The 20,976-nt window shown below is 44.9% G+C and overlaps 1 protein-coding gene across 1 annotated transcript in view; it reads left to right on the forward strand.

Annotated features, from left to right (window-relative positions):
• CLPTM1L (CLPTM1 like) overlaps window positions 1-20,976 on the forward strand; it is a 1,937,019-nt gene that overhangs the window by 246,458 nt on the left and 1,669,585 nt on the right. Inside the window, exon 3 of the mRNA XM_078687677.1 lies at window positions 10,477-10,666. Coding sequence (XP_078543803.1) covers window positions 10,477-10,666 — 190 coding nt within the window. The remainder of the gene's footprint in view (window positions 1-10,476; window positions 10,667-20,976) is intronic.

A 20,976-nucleotide genomic window follows, 5' to 3' on the forward strand; every position in this document is an offset into this window, starting at 1 on the left:
GCGATAACAGTTTCGATGCCTTGTCAAGGCCCTTTACTCCAGCCCCAGAGCTAGGGTAGTGACCAACAGAACCCTTTCCAAGACATTTCCAATTCAGAGGAGCAGGGCTACCCCCTCTTACCTCTCTTATTTGCACTGGCAATGAAGCCCCTGGCCTGCCTCATTCGATCCGATCACCGGATACAGGGCTGGTCCTGAAGACCCCACCACATCGACAAAATCTCCTTATATGTGGATGATGTCCTGCTTTACCTGTCGGACCCGGCCTGCTCCGGCCCTAGATCCCTTGAGGTCTTACCGGCCTTTGAGAGGTCTCAGGCCCCCGCCTTAATCCGAAGAAGTCGAGACTGGTGCCCCTTCACCTCTCCCAGGAATGCTTCGACTGGCAGTCCACCATCCCTCTCAGGAGACAGTCCTTCAAGTACCGGGGGGTGTTGGTCTCTCTACTCCCTGAGCTGAAATGGGCAATGAACATTACCCCGCTGGTCAATAAAGCCAAAGCAGACCTCAAGCACTGGCAAGCCCTGCCCACTCAGGAGGATAGCACTGTTCAAAATGATGATCCTCTCGCTTTTCTTGTACATCTTTCAGAGCACCACTTTTTATTTCCCACGCAGCTGGTTTAAGGAACTAGATGAGGTGGGCACGAGGTTTCTATGGGGTGGAACAAGGCCTCGAATTGCTGTTGCCCGTTGCAGGATCCCACCCTTTGATGGAGGTATGTGTATGACCGATCTCCACCTATACTACTTGACCACCCGGCTTCTTGTAATCCATGACTGGTTTACCGGGGGATGGTCTGACCCAACCTACATGACGGAACTCAGAAACATGGATTTCCCCCAAATACAAGCATACCTATACGGGTGTCCCATACCCAAAGGGATCCAGCCGATAACCAGGGCCGTCCTGGTGGCATGGCGCACGGCTCTAAGACACACGCGATGGGACAAACGACTGACACAACACACACCTCTCTGGCAAGGTACATGGCTGGGGGAAGTGTCTGCATTTTCAGGGTTGAAGCAATGGGATCGCATAGGAATCTCTCAGCTGGGCGACTTGTGGGTTGGCGACCACATTAGGACATTCCAGGTCCTGCGGGGAGGTTATACTCTCCACGCTTCACAGTTTTATAAATATCTGCAACTTCGTCATGCCCTCAGCACACATCCCAACAGGCACGTCCCTTCCCAAATGTAACCCGCTAGAAGCTGGGAGGGGGGGGAGGTGGTGGGGGGGGGGGGGGGGGGGGGGAGGGGGTCTCCCGAATATACTGTACCATTTGTTAATAACGGAGCAGCAACTTTAGACCCACTCCGAAACTGCTGGGATGTGTGGGTCCTTCCTCTGGAGGAAGAGGATTGGCATGACACCCTCATGGCTCCTAAGACCATTACGACATCAGCAAGACTCCGACCTTATTCAATTATACTACCTCCATACGGCCTATATTACCCTGGCACGCCTACACAGAGCTAGGCTGCGTCCCTCCCCTGACTGCACGTTCTACGGCCATGCTCCAGCGGACTTCTATCACATGATTTGGACATGCCCCCACCATGCTCCCAATTGGTCAGGAATAGAGACGGAGCCTACGCAGGTCCTGGGATGGCCTGTTCCTCATGATCCTGTGCGTCTCGTCTTGGGGTGATGGACGGCCTATACGGGTCACGACCAGACAAAGCATTTCTTGGGACAGCAGTTGCGGTGGCCAAGTGTGACATAGCAGCTGCCTAGGCGCAGGCAAAACCCCCAAATGTGGCAGGGTGGCACCGAGGAGTAGACTGGTGTGCCACGCAGGAGAGACCCTTATTCGAGGCTCGGGGAAGCCCAGCCAATTACCACAGAGTTTGGGGCACGTGGCTAAACCTGCTGGACAAATTGCGCGAAACCTCCACTTCCGCATATGGGTGCAATGCTAACGAACCACGTCGGTGCTCTCATCCATTCATTGGTGTATGCTCAAAAATAGCTATTTTGGTGAATGCATGTAAAAACGCTCAAATGTCATGTGCTCAATTGTGTTTGACTTTAAATCAATAAAGTTGATTAGCAACAAAAAGAAAAGTGCAGCAGAAAAAAAATGTACGTCATTGTTTCAAAGTTTACATTTTATTCTGTCATTTGCATAAACTTGGTCTAGTTTATTTGCACCTGCTGTTTTATTTTGTAGAGGTTTTAATTAACCATAAACAATAAAACCATCAGTATTCCATCTTCTGGAACAGTTTGTGATGGATGGGCTCCCACCCGCTCAAGTGGCGAGATGGAAGGACTGGGTCAAGCGGCTGCAGACCTATTTTGGGGTGGTGGGCCTGGGAAATGATCAGCATCCCCCGCTGTTACCCATGAGAGAGGCGACAATACACAAACTAGGGAAGTCTGTTGTCGAGGCTGGCCCTCCATTCATTGACACTATATAAAAACAGGCTTTGGCTGCTCATTTTGAACCCCTCGCAAATCCCGACAATGAGAGGTTTTTGTTCTACCAGGCCCACCAGCTACCTGAAGAATCCGTGGACACTTTTTATGCTTGCCTTAAAGACTTGACCAGCACCTGCACTTTGGCCGACGCCAATGATGAAATTCATACCCAATTCATTCAGGGCTGCTCTTCCGTTAAACTCAGAGAGAACATTCTCCAAGTTCCAGGGATGTTCTTGGCTGACATGAAAACAATGGATTGTTTCAAAAACTCTCCAAAGTACGCTTTGCACATACGGGAGGAGTTCTGCAATGCCATGCAAAGACAGAACCAGTTAGTGCAGTGAATAGTGATGGAAAGAAACCCCGCCGCAAATCCAACTCTCCTCCCAAACACGTGTTACAGCTGTGGAGTGTCATATCCACACCAAGGACCCTGCCCTGCTCAAGACAAATGTTTTCCACCATGCAATAAGCCTAACCATTATGCCAAGGTCTGCCGTTCTTCCGCCTCCAAAAGGGGGCAGAAACCCAAAACAATCAACTCCGTGCAGTCTCCCACTATATGAGAAGATAACGAGGACACGAATGACGATGACCCAGAAGGAAATGGTCATGTTATCCGTACACTCCAACCTGGTGGATATCCACAGATGCACATTCCCAAGTGCAACATTCCCCTGGCAGACCATCGGGTACCAGCGTTAATCGACACAGGAGCTTAATCAATATTTTGGCGCGAGATATCCTAAAGACACTTCTCTTTTAACCAATCTCACGCCCCACCTCCACCCAGGTTTTTGCATATGGATCATCCACACCACTCACTCTGGCCAGCGTCTTCACAGCAGAAATAGACTATTAGTCTCACTCTACTCGTACCAAGTGGAACGTAACCAAAGGTGGTTCAGGAATTCTGTTAAACTTCCAGACAGTAAAGTGTCTTCAACTCTATACTTGTGCCTTCAGCATCCACTTATAAAGTGTGGACCACCTGGTGACTGAGTTTGTATCTGTTTGAAGGCATAGGATGTCACAGGGACCATCTGATACATTTACGCATTGATGATTCTATCCAACCTGTCGTGTTGAAACATCGGAGGGTAGCTTTTCATCTATGCTTCAAGGTGGAAGTTGACCGGTAGAAATTGGAGCAAGCAGACCTCATCGAGAAGGTTGACGGCCCTATGCCCTGGGTACCCAAAATAGGGGTGGCACTAGAAACCAAACAGCAGGGGGAAGTCAGAATTTGTGTTGACATGCGCCTGCCCAATCTGGCAATCCGACAAGAAAGACATCCTACACCCACAGTCGAAGACAACGTGGCTGATGTCAGTGGCTCCAGGTGGTTTTCCAAAATGGACCTCCGTGCAGGGCACCACCAGCTAATGCTTGCCAAAGAATCTAGAGCTATTACTACTTTTTGCACCCATGTAGGTCTGCAGAGGTACAAATGCCTCATTTTCGGAGTATTGAGAGCAGTAGAAGTATTTCAAGACCCGATCAGGGGGTCTTGGCTAGCCTCACAGGAGTCATAAATGTCCATAATGACATTCTGGTCCATGCCGACACTGGAGGAACTACTCGACTGTCTACAAGTCACCTCTCAAAGACTAAAGGAAAACGATCTTGTGCTCCACAAAGAAAAATGTGTTGATTTAAAAGGTGTAAGCGTTCTTTAGGTTCTGTTTCTTGGAGGAAGGGGTCATGCCATATCCTGTAAAAGTCCACAACATCCAATCCGTGCTGGCGCCCACTACTGTCATTGAAGTACGCATGTTTTAGGAATGGTCACATATTGCAGGCGTTTCACACAGAACCTGATAGCCCTCACTGTGCCTCTTTGAGAATAGACCAAGGCCAACGCCACATGGACCTGGGGAACCCCCCAGGAAGAGGCCTTCTGGGCAACCAAACTAGCCCTGTCTGCAGACACCATGTTTGTTTATTTTGACCCCAGCCGGAATCAGATTTGTCATTCGATGCCAGCCCCTCTGGCTTAGGGGCCGTATTATCGCAGAGACAATCCACTGGCGAATGGGCCCCAGCATACGCCAGTCCTGCCCTGACTGAGACCGAGCACTGCTATTCTCATATTTAAAAAAAGACCATTGTGGTCTTTTAGAGGGAAATCATGAACACGGGTCAAAATATCAGTTGGCCGTGAGTCTCGGGGTCTCAGCATACCCACGCTGTGGGTCTTGTCCAGGTGGATTACCAAGGCTAGTGTATCTCCCAAGATCTGGACGAAAAGGGGCAGTCATGTTGGCTTTAATATAATCTACTTCCGCAGCCAGAGGGCCCCCCCATCACCCTTATGTTTCTTCGAGATCTATTTTCCAAATTTTCTATGCGGGCTTGAAGGTCAAGCTGTTGGACTGAAAGGTGTATTATTTTCTGTTCAGCTAAAAGAACTGATTTTTCGCAAGGCCAGAGACCCACAACCACTGAAGTTCCAGGGCCATACATTTCATTTGTATCAGGGTCTTTCGGCCATACTGCTCCAGAAGAGATGCAAGTTTCATCCGGTCACCACTTTCCTCCGAGACAAGAAAGTTCTCTATTCCTGGGGCCACCCTTTTCATATTGTCTTTAGATGGCAAGATAAGCTACACCAAATTTGTTCACTGTCAGCTGCATGGAACTGTTGCAGATTGAGACCATGGCGGAGCCCATGCCAGCTTCCTCCCGATCTTGAAGGTCCAGACCAGACTCTGCTGCAATCACTTCTGAAAGAAGGACTCTCCTAGAGAAACTTTCAGAGGATTCGCTGTCACTGGACTGTTCTTGACGATGCTGGGGCCTAAACAATTTCATGTCATTGTGATGGCTGGGGGGGGCTTTGCTGGGATTGGAATGGGGGTAGCTCGTTGTGCACGAGTGTGATGGTCACGGATCCCATTCATTCATCTTTCATGAAATGACATTGGAGCTTCTGGTGACAGTTTTATCCTCAGTATTTACAATAACCTGATGTATCTCATTAAAAATTGCATCAAAATGGGTTATCCAGTCTGCAGGAGTTCCTACAGTGTCAATTTTTACAGATTGGACATCTTTGAAGAATGGTTGATTCAGGGTTCTCCATAAAAGAGTCTAGTCCTTAGTCTCGGCAGCTTTAATCAGGTTCTCCCAGGCATTTTTACCTAATCTCCAATTTTCTTAGATTAAGAGTTTCTTTATATAATTTCCGTAAAGTATTAATCTCCTCTCTATTACGAGGGGTGGTTTTTAATGCGGACTTTAAGTCTCTATTTAATCTAGAGCATTGATTATCGAACCATCTTGGGTAATGCGATACATTAGTCTGAAGATTCCTTCGCAGGTTATCAGCAATAACGTTCAAGATAATTTCAAAGGCCATAGCTATATCTATACTAGATGAGGATTTATCAAGGCAGGTTATAATCTGATGATTCATTTTTTGTAGGATCCTATTTGTAGAAACTCCTGGATCAACCCCTGCCCATTTGATTGAGATCCCATTTTGCCCCTGTATATTTATATCCACAGTGTGGGAACTTAGTCCAGGTTTTTATAGCATAACAGAATTTAAGGTTATTGACAGGGGGTAGTGGTCGCTCAATAAACTTGAAAGAACTGAACATTCCGATATATGGGGCCAAGATTTATTGAGGTGATGAAGTGATCAATGCACGAGGATGATCTTACTCCTTCATAGGTACGAATAGAACTCATATCCTCGCCTCCACTCCCCTTTTTGACCTTTTCCGTAATTTCTAGATTGTACTTGGACATGACGAAATTAATACTTTCCCCATAATTATTGTGCGGAAAGTGTCCAAAAGCACAGCCTAGTTCCTCTTCGTATCCACATTGAATCCCCGATATAAGATTACATGGTTCAATATTAAAAACTCCTGCCCAAATTAGGGAACTATCTGAACCAACATTTTTCATGAAGTCCATCCACTCTTCATCCAAGAATGTGATAATCTCGTGTCGCGAAGCATTACAAATATTACTATAAAAATGTATCACTAAGATGTCCTGTAATCCCTTTGCTGAAAACAATAAAAACTGAAAATTTGGCACTTTAGTGTAAAAAATGTTTAAAGTCAGCCTAGACGACAATGATATAAGTGCTGCTAAACCTCCACTGGCCCTACCTGCCTTTAAGGGGATAGCATTTGTTGATATAGTCTTAAACCCGTTTACAAAGAAATTGTCTAAGAGCCAAGTCTCTTGTATTAGAACCACGTCGCATTGTTGAATACTTTTGTGCCAATTCTCATCCTGCAGTTTGTTCCTCGCCCCTGCTACATTCCATGTCTTAATATGTAGATGTTCCTGCAATGGGGAGCTGACATGATTTGGGTGAACCTCCATAATAGTCCCTTCCTTACATCCAACAGTGCAATTCTCCTTAACAAAAATTCTCTTGCTTGAGCTCCTCCCGGCAGAGTTTAAAACATCTGGCTGTATAGCCAAGTTAATCACAGGAGATAAGGGAGACCATGCACTAATATTCTCCGGTAAGGAAAAAACTTACTGGAGGTAGTCAATCACAGTTGTCTAAACCGGACAAGGGAGCAAATCTATTAACTAGGTTTAAATGGAATGATCTCTGCGATAATCCATTAAATGCTCTTGGATAATTTAATTCACGGGGCATTGGCCACCCTTTCAGAATAGAATGATGGGGTCTATAAAAAAACCCTAGCGGTAAGAGAGATTTTACTAGGATGACACTCTAGGTTAATACTCCCTATACAATCTAGCTATGAAATCACAACTCCCTCATTATTAAAATTGACAACCACACAGTCCCCTCTCCCATCCTTCCTAGAATATCCAACCCAAGCGGAGCGTCTGGCCATAATCAACTGCTTACAAATATCACAATCCCAAACCCCAACCTCCTTCAGTTGAGTTGTGAGCCAATGCATAACTTTGGCCATCAACTGGTCAGTGGTTTCTCTCTGTCCATCCTGTAGGACTGGGACATTCCGCAAAACCACAACCAGGGGGCAGCGGCTGGAGGGAGATGCAAGATCTGGGGACCCTCTGGGGCTGAGCTATTATACCCCACAGTCCCTGCACGTGGTCGGCTTTCCTCCCCTCCCTGAATACCCGAGTTAACCTGCGCAGGATCACTAAAAGTAACCCCCGACCCGCCCACTTTACCTCCTATATATGCCACGTCCTGGGTACTGGCTACATCCCTCCCCGACACTGTTGGCATTGGTGGTATTTGCCTATCTACCGGGGGTTTAGCAGGAATAAGATTTACAACAACCGGGTTACTCGAGTCATTATGTGTATTACCCGTTAGCCTATTATTAGGGTCCTCTCTAAATTACAGAGGTTCTTTATGACCTTTGATTCAAAATTGGTTAATTTTTCCTCAACTTTTGTCAACCTGTTGATAATAGGGGACTGAGAAGATGTAATTAAATTACCCAATTCCAACCACATGGCATCATTAATTTTACCGGGGTAATCACCTGAAGTATCTAAAGTCAAGTCACCAGTCGTATTTGGCAATAAGTCCGTTGTTGTTGGAGTTTGCGAAGATACAGTTCCTCCATGTTTGTCCGTCCTTTTAGTTTTGGCAGCTTTCTGTCTCTGAGGGCCCCCTCCCCGCTTCCTCTTTTGTGGTGGATCTGGAATCATAGCGGAAGAGGTGGTTTTACCATGCAGGGCAGATCTTGTCATGATGCGCGGGGATGGGCTTTTTATAGGATTTTCTGTAACCACTTCAGCCAGCTCAGATGATAGCGAGATGTTTTGTGTCCTCAGTTCACATTGTAACCCCCACTGTACGTCTGAGAGACTGAGTCTGCTTTACAACAGCACACAGCTCGGGAGCCCGGAGAAACTAAAAGTTACTGGGGATTTTTTGTAACATCCTGCATGTCATGGTTACTTCTACACAGAGTGAGTCACATTAACAATGCCAAAATCTCGGAGCTCGGCCTTTGCTAAGACCTATTGGCTTTGCCAATGTTTATTACTTAGTTTACTTTCCAAAGAGTATTTGCTTTTTCCAGGATGTTGTTTTCCTTTAGTTTTTTTGACACAGCAAATTACTCTTTAATAGCGCATAGTGTGAACTGGGTTGCATGTAAATGTCTGTGTGAGATAGGTGTTGAATGGGTAACAGTACGTTTCAGAGCTCTGCAGTTGAGGCTAAAGGCAGTGCTAATTTCTCAAAGTGCCTGCCAGTGGGGCTTAAAGGTGTTCAGAATACATGTTTATGCACACATGGGTAACCAGCTATATTAGAAAGAAAAGAACAAGACAGAAGACGGAGCAAGGGCCGGCGGCGGTCCAGGCAGATTGTCTAGGTGAAATTACGATACCAGAACCTTGGAACACGTGTGACAACAAGATGGTCCCCTCTGCCTGACACACATGATCACAAAAAAGTATCCCTGTAATACAGAAGGACCCTTTTCTTGTCAGATGAGAGCCTTATGCCTCATTGAAGTGCATGGAATGCATTTTTGAACAGGCACGGACAAATACTTTTAGCCCCGAGGAAAGCCCCAGACCCCTTAGGGCTCGTTGTGAGAGCCGAAACATGTTGGCAAAAACTATTGGGATTGAGAGAATAACACTCAGTCAGAACCCTGTACTAATTTTTAATAAACCCACAATACCCTACTAATAAATGTAGTTTTGACAGGGTATACGTGATGTTGTTTAAAACTCTCTTCTCCACTTAAACTGGACCCCTGCTTTATCCAGATAGATATCTTGTATATGAATTGCCACTTGTAGTTGAGTCCGCCCTGATGGTATTACCCTATCATGGTATGGATAGGTGCAGATGATTAAGCATGGCTCCATTAATGGGTGAGGTGTGTACTCCAGAATCTTTGTATTTCCCAGTAGGGTCTTTGAGTGGTTCCCTTGACCTGTCTTGTTCTTTTCTTTCTATTATACCTTATTACCCATTTGTGCATAGATCTGATTCTGGGAGAATGTAACTAGATGGGTGGTCTCTCGCTATCCCTGTGTGAAGCCAGTACAGAATACATGCTCATCCGTTCCCTGCCCTATCTGCAGATAGCACAGAGCGGTGTCCACAATCCTGATTGTGATTCTAGACAAAAGCGTGTGAAGAGGTAAACAGCTATCAAATTATTGCAGTGCAAAAGTGAAAATAATACAGTGCTTACATGAGTGGGTGCACATTATGTGTGAGGGATGGTGTAGTGAAGGAGATGTATGGAAGAGCATGCAGAAGAGTGAAAAGAGGGTGCAGAAGAAACAGACGAGGTGTGTAATAGCAGATGGGTGAATTCAGAAAAAGGTGAAAAGAAAAGGGATACGTCTAACGAAGACTACAGAGTAAAGTGGTGTAAAGGGGAGAACTGAAGGGAAAGGAACACTAACGACTTCTATCCTTTACACAGACCTCAGTAACATTTAATTCGCAGTCTGATTTTTTTTTTTCTTCAGAATTTAAAAATGTTTGTCTAAATATTCATAATTTGTCTGATACTGTTAAGCCATGGAAAGACTAATCAGTCTGGTATATTGTAGATGCATGTCTATTATTGTGTGAAATCTCGATGCAATAACAGCTCATAAAGGGGCACCAAAATACTGGCCAGACGGCACGGAAGAGAGAGCACAGGACTCTTTACATGCTTTATTGTCCCTCCCTAAAGTACATGGGCCACGCCATTTGGAAAGGATTCCTAGTTGCGTTTTTTTAGGCCACACCCATTATAAAGAACCACCCCCCACCTCTCAGCCCAAAAAACACACTTTTTTCATCCCACTTAAAGCTCTGGATCTCAGGTGTCCTCTTTGTTCTTCTCAGTGTATCTATGACTCTCGTGGATTACCGATTTCAGATAAGTAGCACTTTTTAGAATCTGGTCCTCGCATGCTTACATGCAAGGACTAGAATGACAAGAAAATCACAATTGCATCCATTATTGTTGCGAAGTGCTTTCAAGCAATTTTAAAGTATCTATTTGAGTATGCATTATATACAGAAGGTTTTTTTCATGTGTGAAAGAATGCACGTGTTACTGCACTATCCTTGGTAATATATCTCTGTTTATTTAGGACGGTTAATGTCTCAGTACCAAAGAAAACTCGAAACAACGGTACATTGTATGCATATATTTTTCTTCACCATGAAGGGGTCTTACCGTGGCATGATGGTAAACAAGTACATGTAGTGAGCCCGTTAACCACATATATGATACCTAAACCTGAAGAAATTAACCTCATCACTGGAGAAACCACCACCCAGGTATGTTTGATATTAATTTTAAATGGTTAGAAGTGATACAAGTCTTTTAATAGGCGATATAAGTGTTAATCATTTTATGATTTCATATTTTACTCCAGACAAAAATATAAAGTGTTAGCATAATCTGTTAACATTCTAAAAGCAGATATGTTACTTGTGGGTTGTAACTGCATAGAGTTACCCCGTGTCGGTAATCATGCTCAGTTTGTTATATTCGGCTTGGATCATGTATTCTGTCTCCTAGAATATTAGGCATGCTACCCTAAGTGGACTGTCATTTTGCCAGAGGATAAGTGAAGCGGTAGCTACATCTTTTGTTATTCCCTTTTCCTGCATATCCTTTAAAACTGTTTATAGAAGCAACCGGTTTTATAATTGATATAGTTGATCAATCCTGCCTGAGTCCTATAACTATGAAGATACTTTTGAGTTATAACACTGTCAAGTTGGCTACAATTTTGAAAATGTTGTCAAGAAGGAAAATAACCGAGCACTCATAACCGCCCACTAGGTACTGTTAGCAGGGCTCATGGCGGCCCTGGGCAGGGAGCGTAGGTAAGGGGCCCGGAAGAGGGGGTCCGGGCGGGGCCCCGGAAGAGGGGGGGGGTCAGGGTGTTTGGAAGTGGAACAGAGCCGGAGGCCGCCAAATCCCTGCTAGGGGCCGCCACATAAATATGTATCCATCCTCAGAGGATTAATATATTAAGGATATATATTGACGTGGAGGCCCCTGGGGTTTAGCGGCCCTGTGCAGGTGCACATGCATAAGGCCGCCCCTGCTGTTAGCAAACGACGTCATGCCCTCCAGTCCATGAAAAGGCTGTCTGATGTGCGAGGAGCTTAATTGCTGGGTGGGTGTACAGTGGGTCAGTGCAGGAGTTTTAGCCGACCGCATGAGTCACCAGTGAGTCTGAGCGGTGATAATGAGTTCCGGTGTGCTGCAATGGTTTAATATCCTATGCTTCGCGAGGGTTGTGCTTGCCTAGACTAGAAATCTGTAGTCCTAGAATAATTTCTTGCTGTAGAACTGGAATGTGGTGGGTTGGGGAGATAGATGGAGGTGGTCGTCTTCATAGACCTAATTTGTGTACCAATTTATCCTGCCGAGCATGGAGAGCTGTATCAAATTTCCTTGATGTGTTGATGAGTGCCTTGCCTCTTTGTTGTTGTAGAAAATTGTGCCATTTTTCTAAAACATTTAACAAAGTAAAACATACTCTGCTGTCGTGTGTTCAGTGTGGGTACCTGTCCCAGTTTGTTTCTTTTGGCAGTAGTGTGGTAAAGTTGAGACATTTAATTAGGCCTGGGCGGTAAATTCCGTTCCGCTCGCAGAAGTTGCGGAATTTGGGTAATTTCGCATTCCGCGGAGAACGCAGAATTATTTGCTTGTTCGCAATTTCGAAGTGTGTGTTTGCGAACAGGAAAAAAGCATCGCGAATGGGTGGAACAAGCGATTCCACGTGTTCGCGGAGATTTTTTACCATTTCGTGGAGCTTTGCGTAGCACGACTACGCAAATTCCGCCCACCCTTAGTTCTAATGCACACTCCCATCTATCTGTTTGTGTGCACCCGTCGCAGCATCCGGATATCTGTCTCTGTAGATTGCAAGAGAGTACTTCCTGCCTGAGGTTTTATTTTGAGTGGTACTTTTTGGGCAATTTTTGGGAGCACTGTTCTTAGGAATTTGTAGTGAAGTTTCACTGGGAACATTGGAAGAGTTGGTTGTTGCAAGCATTTTGATTAATATTTGTTACTGGTGTAGATTTTGATGTGAGTGGTGCTATTTTTTTGTGAAAATGTCGTGGGCCTGTGTTTTGCTATGAAGTTGAAGTGTTGACACTTTTCTATTTTCTTCATACTTTTACCCCATATGGTTTTAGGTTTGTATAATGGTGGGGTATAGCAATTTTGGTTTATTTTGTTTCACAAAGTGTTTCGGTGCACTATTTGTAACATTTAAATTAATTTGTTATCTTGCAGCCAGGTTACACAACTTGTCCACCAGAAAACCACAGTGCTAACTAACTATACAAATAAATAACTACACTGGCAGGAGTTTTGTTTGAAAAAAAAAAATCTAGATATATAAATATAACTTAGTAATAAGAAAAATCCAGAAAATCAGACCGGGTAAGTCTACATTACTGAAATGTAAGAATTGCACAACAAAAATTGAAGTTGTAGAGCCCAAGTCGGCAATGTTATATTTTTAAATGACTTGCTCCCGGGACGTTATTGGGAGCTTATGTAAAAAAGTCTCACTCAAAAATGATAGGATTGCCAACACCCATACCTAATGGGGAAATGAAAGCAACATATCATCGCCTCCATGTGGTCACATGATTACATTTCAACTGAGCTTTCCTCAGAAGGGGAGGAGAACATAATGTGAATTTCAGATGCACTCAATGTTTTGGACATCGTCCAATGAAAGTCCTCCTGCCCTCTGTAGGCGCTAGATGTGAATAGTGAAGCAATATAACCAGTGGTCGAAGTGGGGGGAAAAAAGTAGGGGAACTGTGGGCGGAGACTCCGAGGGCGGGGATAACCCAAGGATTGGATCAGTGGGTGGAGTCAGAGGTGAGGCCATAATGTGCCAAATATCCCAATTTTTAGCATTTGTTTGGCATTTCTCTGACCAGTTGCAGCTTATTGTGTTATTTAATTCAACCAATGGATATACTTGATTATTTAAGGTTTAATAGGAGTTATTGGCATTTAAGTACATTCACAAAGTGGGATATATTTCCAATCACACAATGTCCCAAATACGCTTAAAAGTGGAATCACCTGTCACTCACTACCAAAGAAAAGAAGTGCGCTAGAATCTACCCTTTATACCCCAACTATTTGAAGATCCCTAAGATTAGGAAGAAACTCAAATTGGCGACCACACACTATTTTGAAGAAAACGCAGGAACGGTTTCTTCTCCCACGGATCTATGGGAGGCGTACAAAACGGTCCTGCGGGGGGAAGCAATTGCAGCCATAACAGGTCACAAACGAGAGTCCCGACAGGATCTCACAGAACTCGAACTGGCATTCCACAACGCAAATAACACACACATGGCGAATCCCACCCCGGAATCAGCACACTCCCTGCAGTTGCGACAGCAGCAATATCAGGCCCACCTGAAGACAACAGTCCAAGGATATATCACAAACACAGCGCATAGAATATATGATGTAGGCGATAAGGCCGGGAAAATGTTGGCATGGTTGGATAGGCGAGGGGGTAATAATAGAGGGATACAGAGGCTCCACGCACATAACGGGCAGCTGCAGACACACCCAGAAGAAATAGTACGCACCTTGGCGCACCATTTTCAAGCGATATATACCCCAGAACATGACATCACTGCCTCAGCGGCATCACTCTCGCTTGAGAACATTGCTATCCCCGGGCTCACACACGAGGCGAGACAGGAACTAGAGGCTGAACCGACAGTAGATGAAGTTCAATTGGCGGTTCAGGCGCTGCAGTCGGGTAAAGCGCTGGGTCCCAATGGACTACCGGTGGAGTGGTATAAGTCGATGGCTTCCGACCTCAGCAAACCAATTCTAGATATGTATCTGGAGAGCCGGGATAAGGCAGAATTGCCGCTGGACCAGCGTACAGCCACGATTGTGGCCATACTGAAGCCCGGAAAGCCTCCGACCGACTGCACCTCATACCGCCCAATTTCTCTGCTAAACGTAGAGGCCAAGGTTCTGGCAAAACTACTGGCTAACCGTCTGATACAACATCTACAGACGCTGATCCACCCTGATCAGTCAGGCTTTATGCCTCACAGGAGTACAGCACTGAACCTCAGGCGGGTCCATGGGGTAATGGCACGTGCGCACCTTCTCCCTGAAAAGGCAGTAATTCTCTCCCTTGATGCCAAAATGGCTTTCGATCTAGTGGAGTGGGAATACCTCTTTGCAGTACTGGCTCGTATGGGCTTTGGACCGAACTTTATAGCATGGGTAAGACTACTCTACACGAAACCGGTAGCGCAGGTGGTGGCGAGTGGCCACATCTCGCGGACATTCCCGCTGGGGCGGGGGACTAGACAGGGGTGCCCTCTGTCGCCCTTACTCTTTGCCTTAGTACTAGAACCCCTAGCTGTCCTGATTAGAACAACACCATTGCTCAGGGGGATCACGTGGGAGGATGGATGGGAGGATAGAATCTCCCTATACGCGGACAATATGCTCATTTACATGGTTGAACCGGAAAACGGGATCCCGGCCTTATTAAATATCTGTAACACGCATGGAAAATCGTCAGGCTATACCCTGAACTGGTCTAAGTCGGTAATATACATACTGAAGGGTCCGGAGCCGGTGTTGCAGGAGGACTGCCCCCTGGCTTTGACGGCACACTCCTTTAAATACCTGGGCATTGTCATTACAAAGACTGACACAGAATTTTTTGATAAAAACTTAAAACCACCTATGGGAACGCCTGCGCGCAGACGTTAAACACTGGGCGACCCTGCCACTGACTCTCCTCGGACGAGCGGCACTGTATAAAATGATGGCGCTCCCCCGGTTCCTCTATGTACTGGAGAACACCCCATATCTTGTCACACCGAGGTACTTCAAACAGGTGGCAGCGCTGATCTCCAACCTACTCTGGAATAATGGTCCGGCGCGTATAGCGTACGACAAGTTGGTTAAAAGTTGGTACGAGGGGGGAATTGCTCTACCTAACATTCAACTATATTACTGGGCAGCCCAGCTTAAAATAATTAACCAGTGGATCCACGCCCCACGGAATGATCCAGCATACACTGCGGACTGGTCACAACTGGGAACAGAGGGCATGCTTTCTGTATTGTATAACAAACAACGTGTCAAAAAACTGTTGGGACCGACGCAGCACACGGTGGCCCTATGGCATATCGCACAAACACGGTTGGGGTGGAAGGGGAAAATCACCAAACTAACACCGCTATGGGACACGAAATCACTAGGGAACCTCAGGTCTTGTAAAGGCTTTAAACAAAGGGACTACATTGGAATTTCCACAGTGGGGGACCTATGATATAAGGGAACAGTGATCACATTCCCACAGCTTCAGCAACAATATGGCCTGAGCCCCGCAGAAACGTTTAGATATGTGCAGATACGTCACGCGCTGCTGCAGGCGGTCCCGGCGGGCACTGAGCTACCAAAGTCCTCCCCATTAGAGGATAGGCTGCTTACTGACTTTATGCAACAGAGAGCGACCTCACTCACGTACAAAAAACTAGTCAACAACCTGGAAGACCCCACATTGAAACTAAAAGAGAAATGGGTCGGGGAGGTGGGTGAGGTTGATGAGGCAGAATGTAATGAAGCACTAGCCTCCCCGAGAGAAGTTGGCATTTCAGCTAAATTCAGATTAATACAACTCACAATTCTCCACCGCATTTACTACACGAGGACGCTACTCCATAAAATACGTAGAGCGCCCCACCCTTTTTGCCTTAGGGGGTGCGGGGAGGAGGGGACTCTGTTTCATACGTTATGGGACTGCCCACAGATACAAGAATTTTGGAAGCAGGTCGTGCGCACTGTCTCACAAGCGCTTAAAATCTCTGTTCTACCAGAACCTCGCAGATGCTTGTTGAACATATGGGATCCCAATGATCTGGATAGATATGGGCTGATCTGGGCTACGCTGGCCATTACAGTGGCTAAACGGGACATTGCGCAGAAGTGGGGTGCGCCAGAACTGCCTACAGCGCACAGATGGGCTAACAACATGGACATGCTGATGGTCACAGAAAGGGAGGTTTATGTGGTCAGAACCTGCCCCCGCAAATGGAACAAGGTGTGGGCAGCATGGAATGTGTATAGGGGGGAGATCTGTGAACCTCTTCCGGAAGGAGAGGATCTGGACTCAGAAGAGGAAGACGAGTAGATAACTGGGTGGTGGCTTGCAGAATTTCCAGGATCAGAAGGGGTATTGTTCTGAATTAGCTATGTTGAGTGGCGGGACAAGGGATTTCTGGGGTGGCGGGTTACTCAATGTACCAATGTGATGGAGAGCGAATTGTGATGACTTATGTTAAGTTTTAAGTTTCAACGTTATGAGGGTTAATGAGATGTGTAGTACACATCGGAAAGCATTTATAAACTGCGTTAAACATGGTTTTCGAAACAAATAGTTGTGATCCTGACCGTTTTGGATTACACCAAACTAAAAGTATGTAAGAAGCATGTGACAAGATATCCTACCCATTAGACGAACGACTACATGTATGCAGAATTGAGATTAGAATGTGTTACTGTATGTCCATCTTGAGCATTCAAATCAATAAAGATTGTTAAAAAAAAAAAGTGGAATCACAAGCCATTTGTCTCCAAGCCATGCAGTTTCTCTCATTAGCATTTCTCCTTCCTTCCTTCCACAAGAGCAGTTCAAACATGAATGGCAAAATATCCTAGTTTGCAAATGTTTTCAATATAATTATGGCTCTGCCATATTTGCCACATAATACATCATCCACTGCATAATATTACAGTTTTGTTTTTTTTCTTTCTTTTTAAATCTTTATATTGAAAAACCAGCTCCATAACATGTGCACATCAGTTAGCAGCGGAAGTTCATAGAAAATTTACAAAGAAAATCAGCCGCAGATTCAATGAAGAATGAAAGGAACCCACCTACCCCGACAGACCCCGCCCCCCACACATTGACAAAGCCCCATTAGACCTCCAATGTTGAACCCAGCAGTACAGATAAATCATAATCCCCGCCCACCACCGCTCAAAAACTCCCCATGGCAAGAGTGCAGCATGCCCCATCGTAGAATAGCCATAGCCAAAAGAGCCCAGTGCAACGCAAGTCCTACAGGGCCCCCCGACGGCGGCCCTGACCTGGAGCCCTAGGTGCCACCCCTGTTCCCTTCAGGACAATGCGTCATCCGCCTGTGAGTCCAGCCAAATATTACAGTTTTAACTAATCATTTTTGTAGCTCAAACGGATAAAAATATACTAAAAAAAGTGACTTGAGTTGCTGCAAAGTGGACGGCCCTTTGCAAAGGTTGACTGATCACCTTTCTCACTGCTGCATTTATGTTATACTGATACTAATGAGGCAGAATCTTTGCAGAGACTCAACGTGTAAAAATGTCTGCAGCCTTTTTTGTTGCATAATTTAGTCAACACTGCAGCATCATTTTGTCCCCCATTGCTGCATAATTCCAGTGGCTCCAGTGCAGGTAGCTACATTAATTTTGGGACCCCCTCTATGGTTACTTTAATGACCAGGGAAAAGAGAGGACAACAATTGCAAAGAAATATATACTGATATTCCCCGTGGTCAAATCATAGTTTCTTTTGCGGCAAAAGCTCACAAAGTGAATCAAATAACCTTCAAATTGATATAGGTACAACAATATTCGTTCTCTTATTTTACATATTTTATTTCTTTTTTCTTTTGTAATATATCAAAAATATTTTAAAATGTTTTTTTTCCTTTTTGAGTCTTTTCTTATGTATACATCAGTTCATAAACATGAGTGATAATCCAATCAATAATAAAAATTCAGTGAACAATACCATGATTTTTGCAATGTGTTAAAAAACCTAATGATTTACAATGAAAAGTTGACACCCTGTTTTTCACACACCAACCAACATGCACACTTACTCATTCATACAACTCTACACTCTACCAAATTCTAAACAATTTCTAAGGTTGAGGTAACACAGATATTATTTGTGTGATGTCCACGCCAGGTCTACGCGCGTTTCGTTGGGTTCAGACCACCTTCCTCAGGACTAGATCAGAAAGAGTTTTGCTCTCCCCTCAACGTGTGTGCGCAGGGTACCTTGAACTCGACGATGCACCACTGTATCCAATATCTTTTACGTGCAGGTATTCACTTTTCTTTAGACACAAATCAACAATGCCCCAGATTTGTTGTGGATGCTTCGTTTTTGGGGACTATTCTTTATCTTAGTTTATACGACAGAACAAAATGATTATAATGATGAGGCTTTCATTTTTCGTTGCTCCCAGATTCATCACAGATGGGTCGTTTAAGGGACGATTCTTTGTCTTAATGCGTAGGGCAGGACGAGGTAGTTATTTTTCCATGGCTCTCATTTTTGATCACCTTTATTGTTCCCGAAAAGAGTGTGCTCTTAAATCTTCATATTTTTCATATACGGTACATGATGAGTTCCTTTCGATTCTTCGCTCTCAGAGTTGCCAAAGTCTTATTTTGTTAATGTTCCCGAAGTACACGGTCGTCCTGCCTCGTCTCTCCTTTTCCACCCGACTTTTCCAACCAGTGCAGGTAGCACATGTTAAAAGTGCTTGTGCATGAAGCAGAGCGACTGTGAAGTTTGCAAACTTAGTTAGGTGTGCGTGCAAATCCTGCATTCCCGATCCTTGGTGAGTTGCAGCTACTACTGCTGAAACAAGGCCGATGGAGGTACCTATCGGTGAGGCGTACTGGCCTCAATGGCAGGGCGGCTTTAGTGCTGGTGTCGGCCGGTGCAACAATGTTTGTTGGAGTCCCCAAATATCACCTACGCCTCGGACTCCCTCACTACCACCCTTTAACAGTCCCCCTCAAGTCTCCATAACCACACTCTTTCTCAGATGCATTTAATTTGATTTACAGCGCCATTCATACAGTATACGGTGTCAGAGCACTTTACAGCACACACACTACACAGAAACTATCATTTACATGTCTGTAAATAACTGTATAGGAAATGTTACATAAGACAAAGGACTACAAAGTGTAGAAGCCACATGACAACCATACTAGTAGGCAGTATAGTTTAATAGCTCACTGATCTATGTTAGGATTTTAACTTATAAACTGCAAGTAACAAAAGGATCTCTCTGACAAAAGCAGTGACCTACTAACCTAGTTAACATTACGTGCACTTTGTGATCTGCATGGTACATGTTCCTTGCAGCAGGCACATTAACCCTCTGTGCTACCTTTCCAGGAGTCAACCCTTCCACTAGACAAAACTCCGATTCCGGTCTCTCTTTAGGAAGAACATTAATCACCGAAGTTATCATGACATTTTTAGTATTGCTGATAATTGCTGGAGGCCAGGAAGGAGGCAGCAAGTTTTTAAAAAACCATAATATACTTGCAAACACTACGCACCCACCCGGTACCCAGTGCGGTCACACCGTTCGCACCGCCCTAACCTGCTCAAGGTTCATGTGACCTCGGTGACAGTCAGTGTGACTGGATCACTGTTGCTCTAGGGTATGCTGCTTTGTAGGCTTGCCTGCAAAACTGGAGATGAACTTTAGTATGGATTGTGGTGGACAGGCCTTCAAGGTTAACCCACAATGGACACCACTAGGGTACACCTGCTTGTGCTAAGACATCAGGGCTTCTAAGTTCTAGCATGGGAATATGCTCCCTCAGTAGAGTGGTCTGGTGGACTGGTCATTAAGGCTGAACCCGGTTCCCCAGTTCCAAATTTGACAGCTCTGGCCATAGTGCCACATCCTCTCCCCCACTGAACACCATACTGCCCCACTGAGAGAAACTGGCACTGCCTTCAGATACAACCTAATAGTGCCCGCTATAAACACTTGAATGTGGCTCAATTCAAATTATGCACCTGATAAGAGTAATATGCTGCCTAAAAAAAAAAGTAAAAGCAAACACTCATAGGGAATGCAAGATTAAGTAAAGCATGAGAAATGTAAGCAGAAACAACATGGTTACCTTAGCGATCTCTCACTCACTATTCAGAAATCCGCGAATGGTTTTACCTGAAAAGTTAAGGCCATGACTACAGGGCCCTGAAGGGAACCGTTTCAATGCCCATTGCTAATATCCTTACAAAACGTAACCAGTATGGTTTAAAAAGACCAGATCCATAAACATAGAGACATGGTACACATTTTGTTTTCCAATCCACCCATCAACCAGGTATTGCAATACATCCAGGAATGGTACACTTCCCCACCTGGGGACAACAATGCTGTTCAAAGAAAGACGAGAAAACAAAAGTAGCGCTTCACTGCAAAGTCTGTAGTGAGGCTGATGTGTTTGGATGTTTATAAAACCAATCTGGCCACTTTGCAACCACTCTGTCTTGCTTTATATAGTTATGTATTTCTCCAGTATTGGGCTGTCATTCATAGATTCACATGCTTGAATATTCCCCGTCGTCGAAGTGGGAGCCCCACGGTAAATAAAATAGCAATAAAACCAATCATATATTTATATAAAAACATAATTGCATACATTCTAAAACCATAAATACTCATAAGTACCAAGGTTAGCATTAACACTTTGGAATACATTAAAAGAAAAAAGCACTTTCATAGCATATCCAAGT

This window comes from Lissotriton helveticus, chromosome 4_1 (assembly GCF_964261635.1).
Source record: "Lissotriton helveticus chromosome 4_1, aLisHel1.1, whole genome shotgun sequence".
NCBI lineage: Eukaryota > Metazoa > Chordata > Amphibia > Caudata > Salamandridae > Lissotriton > Lissotriton helveticus.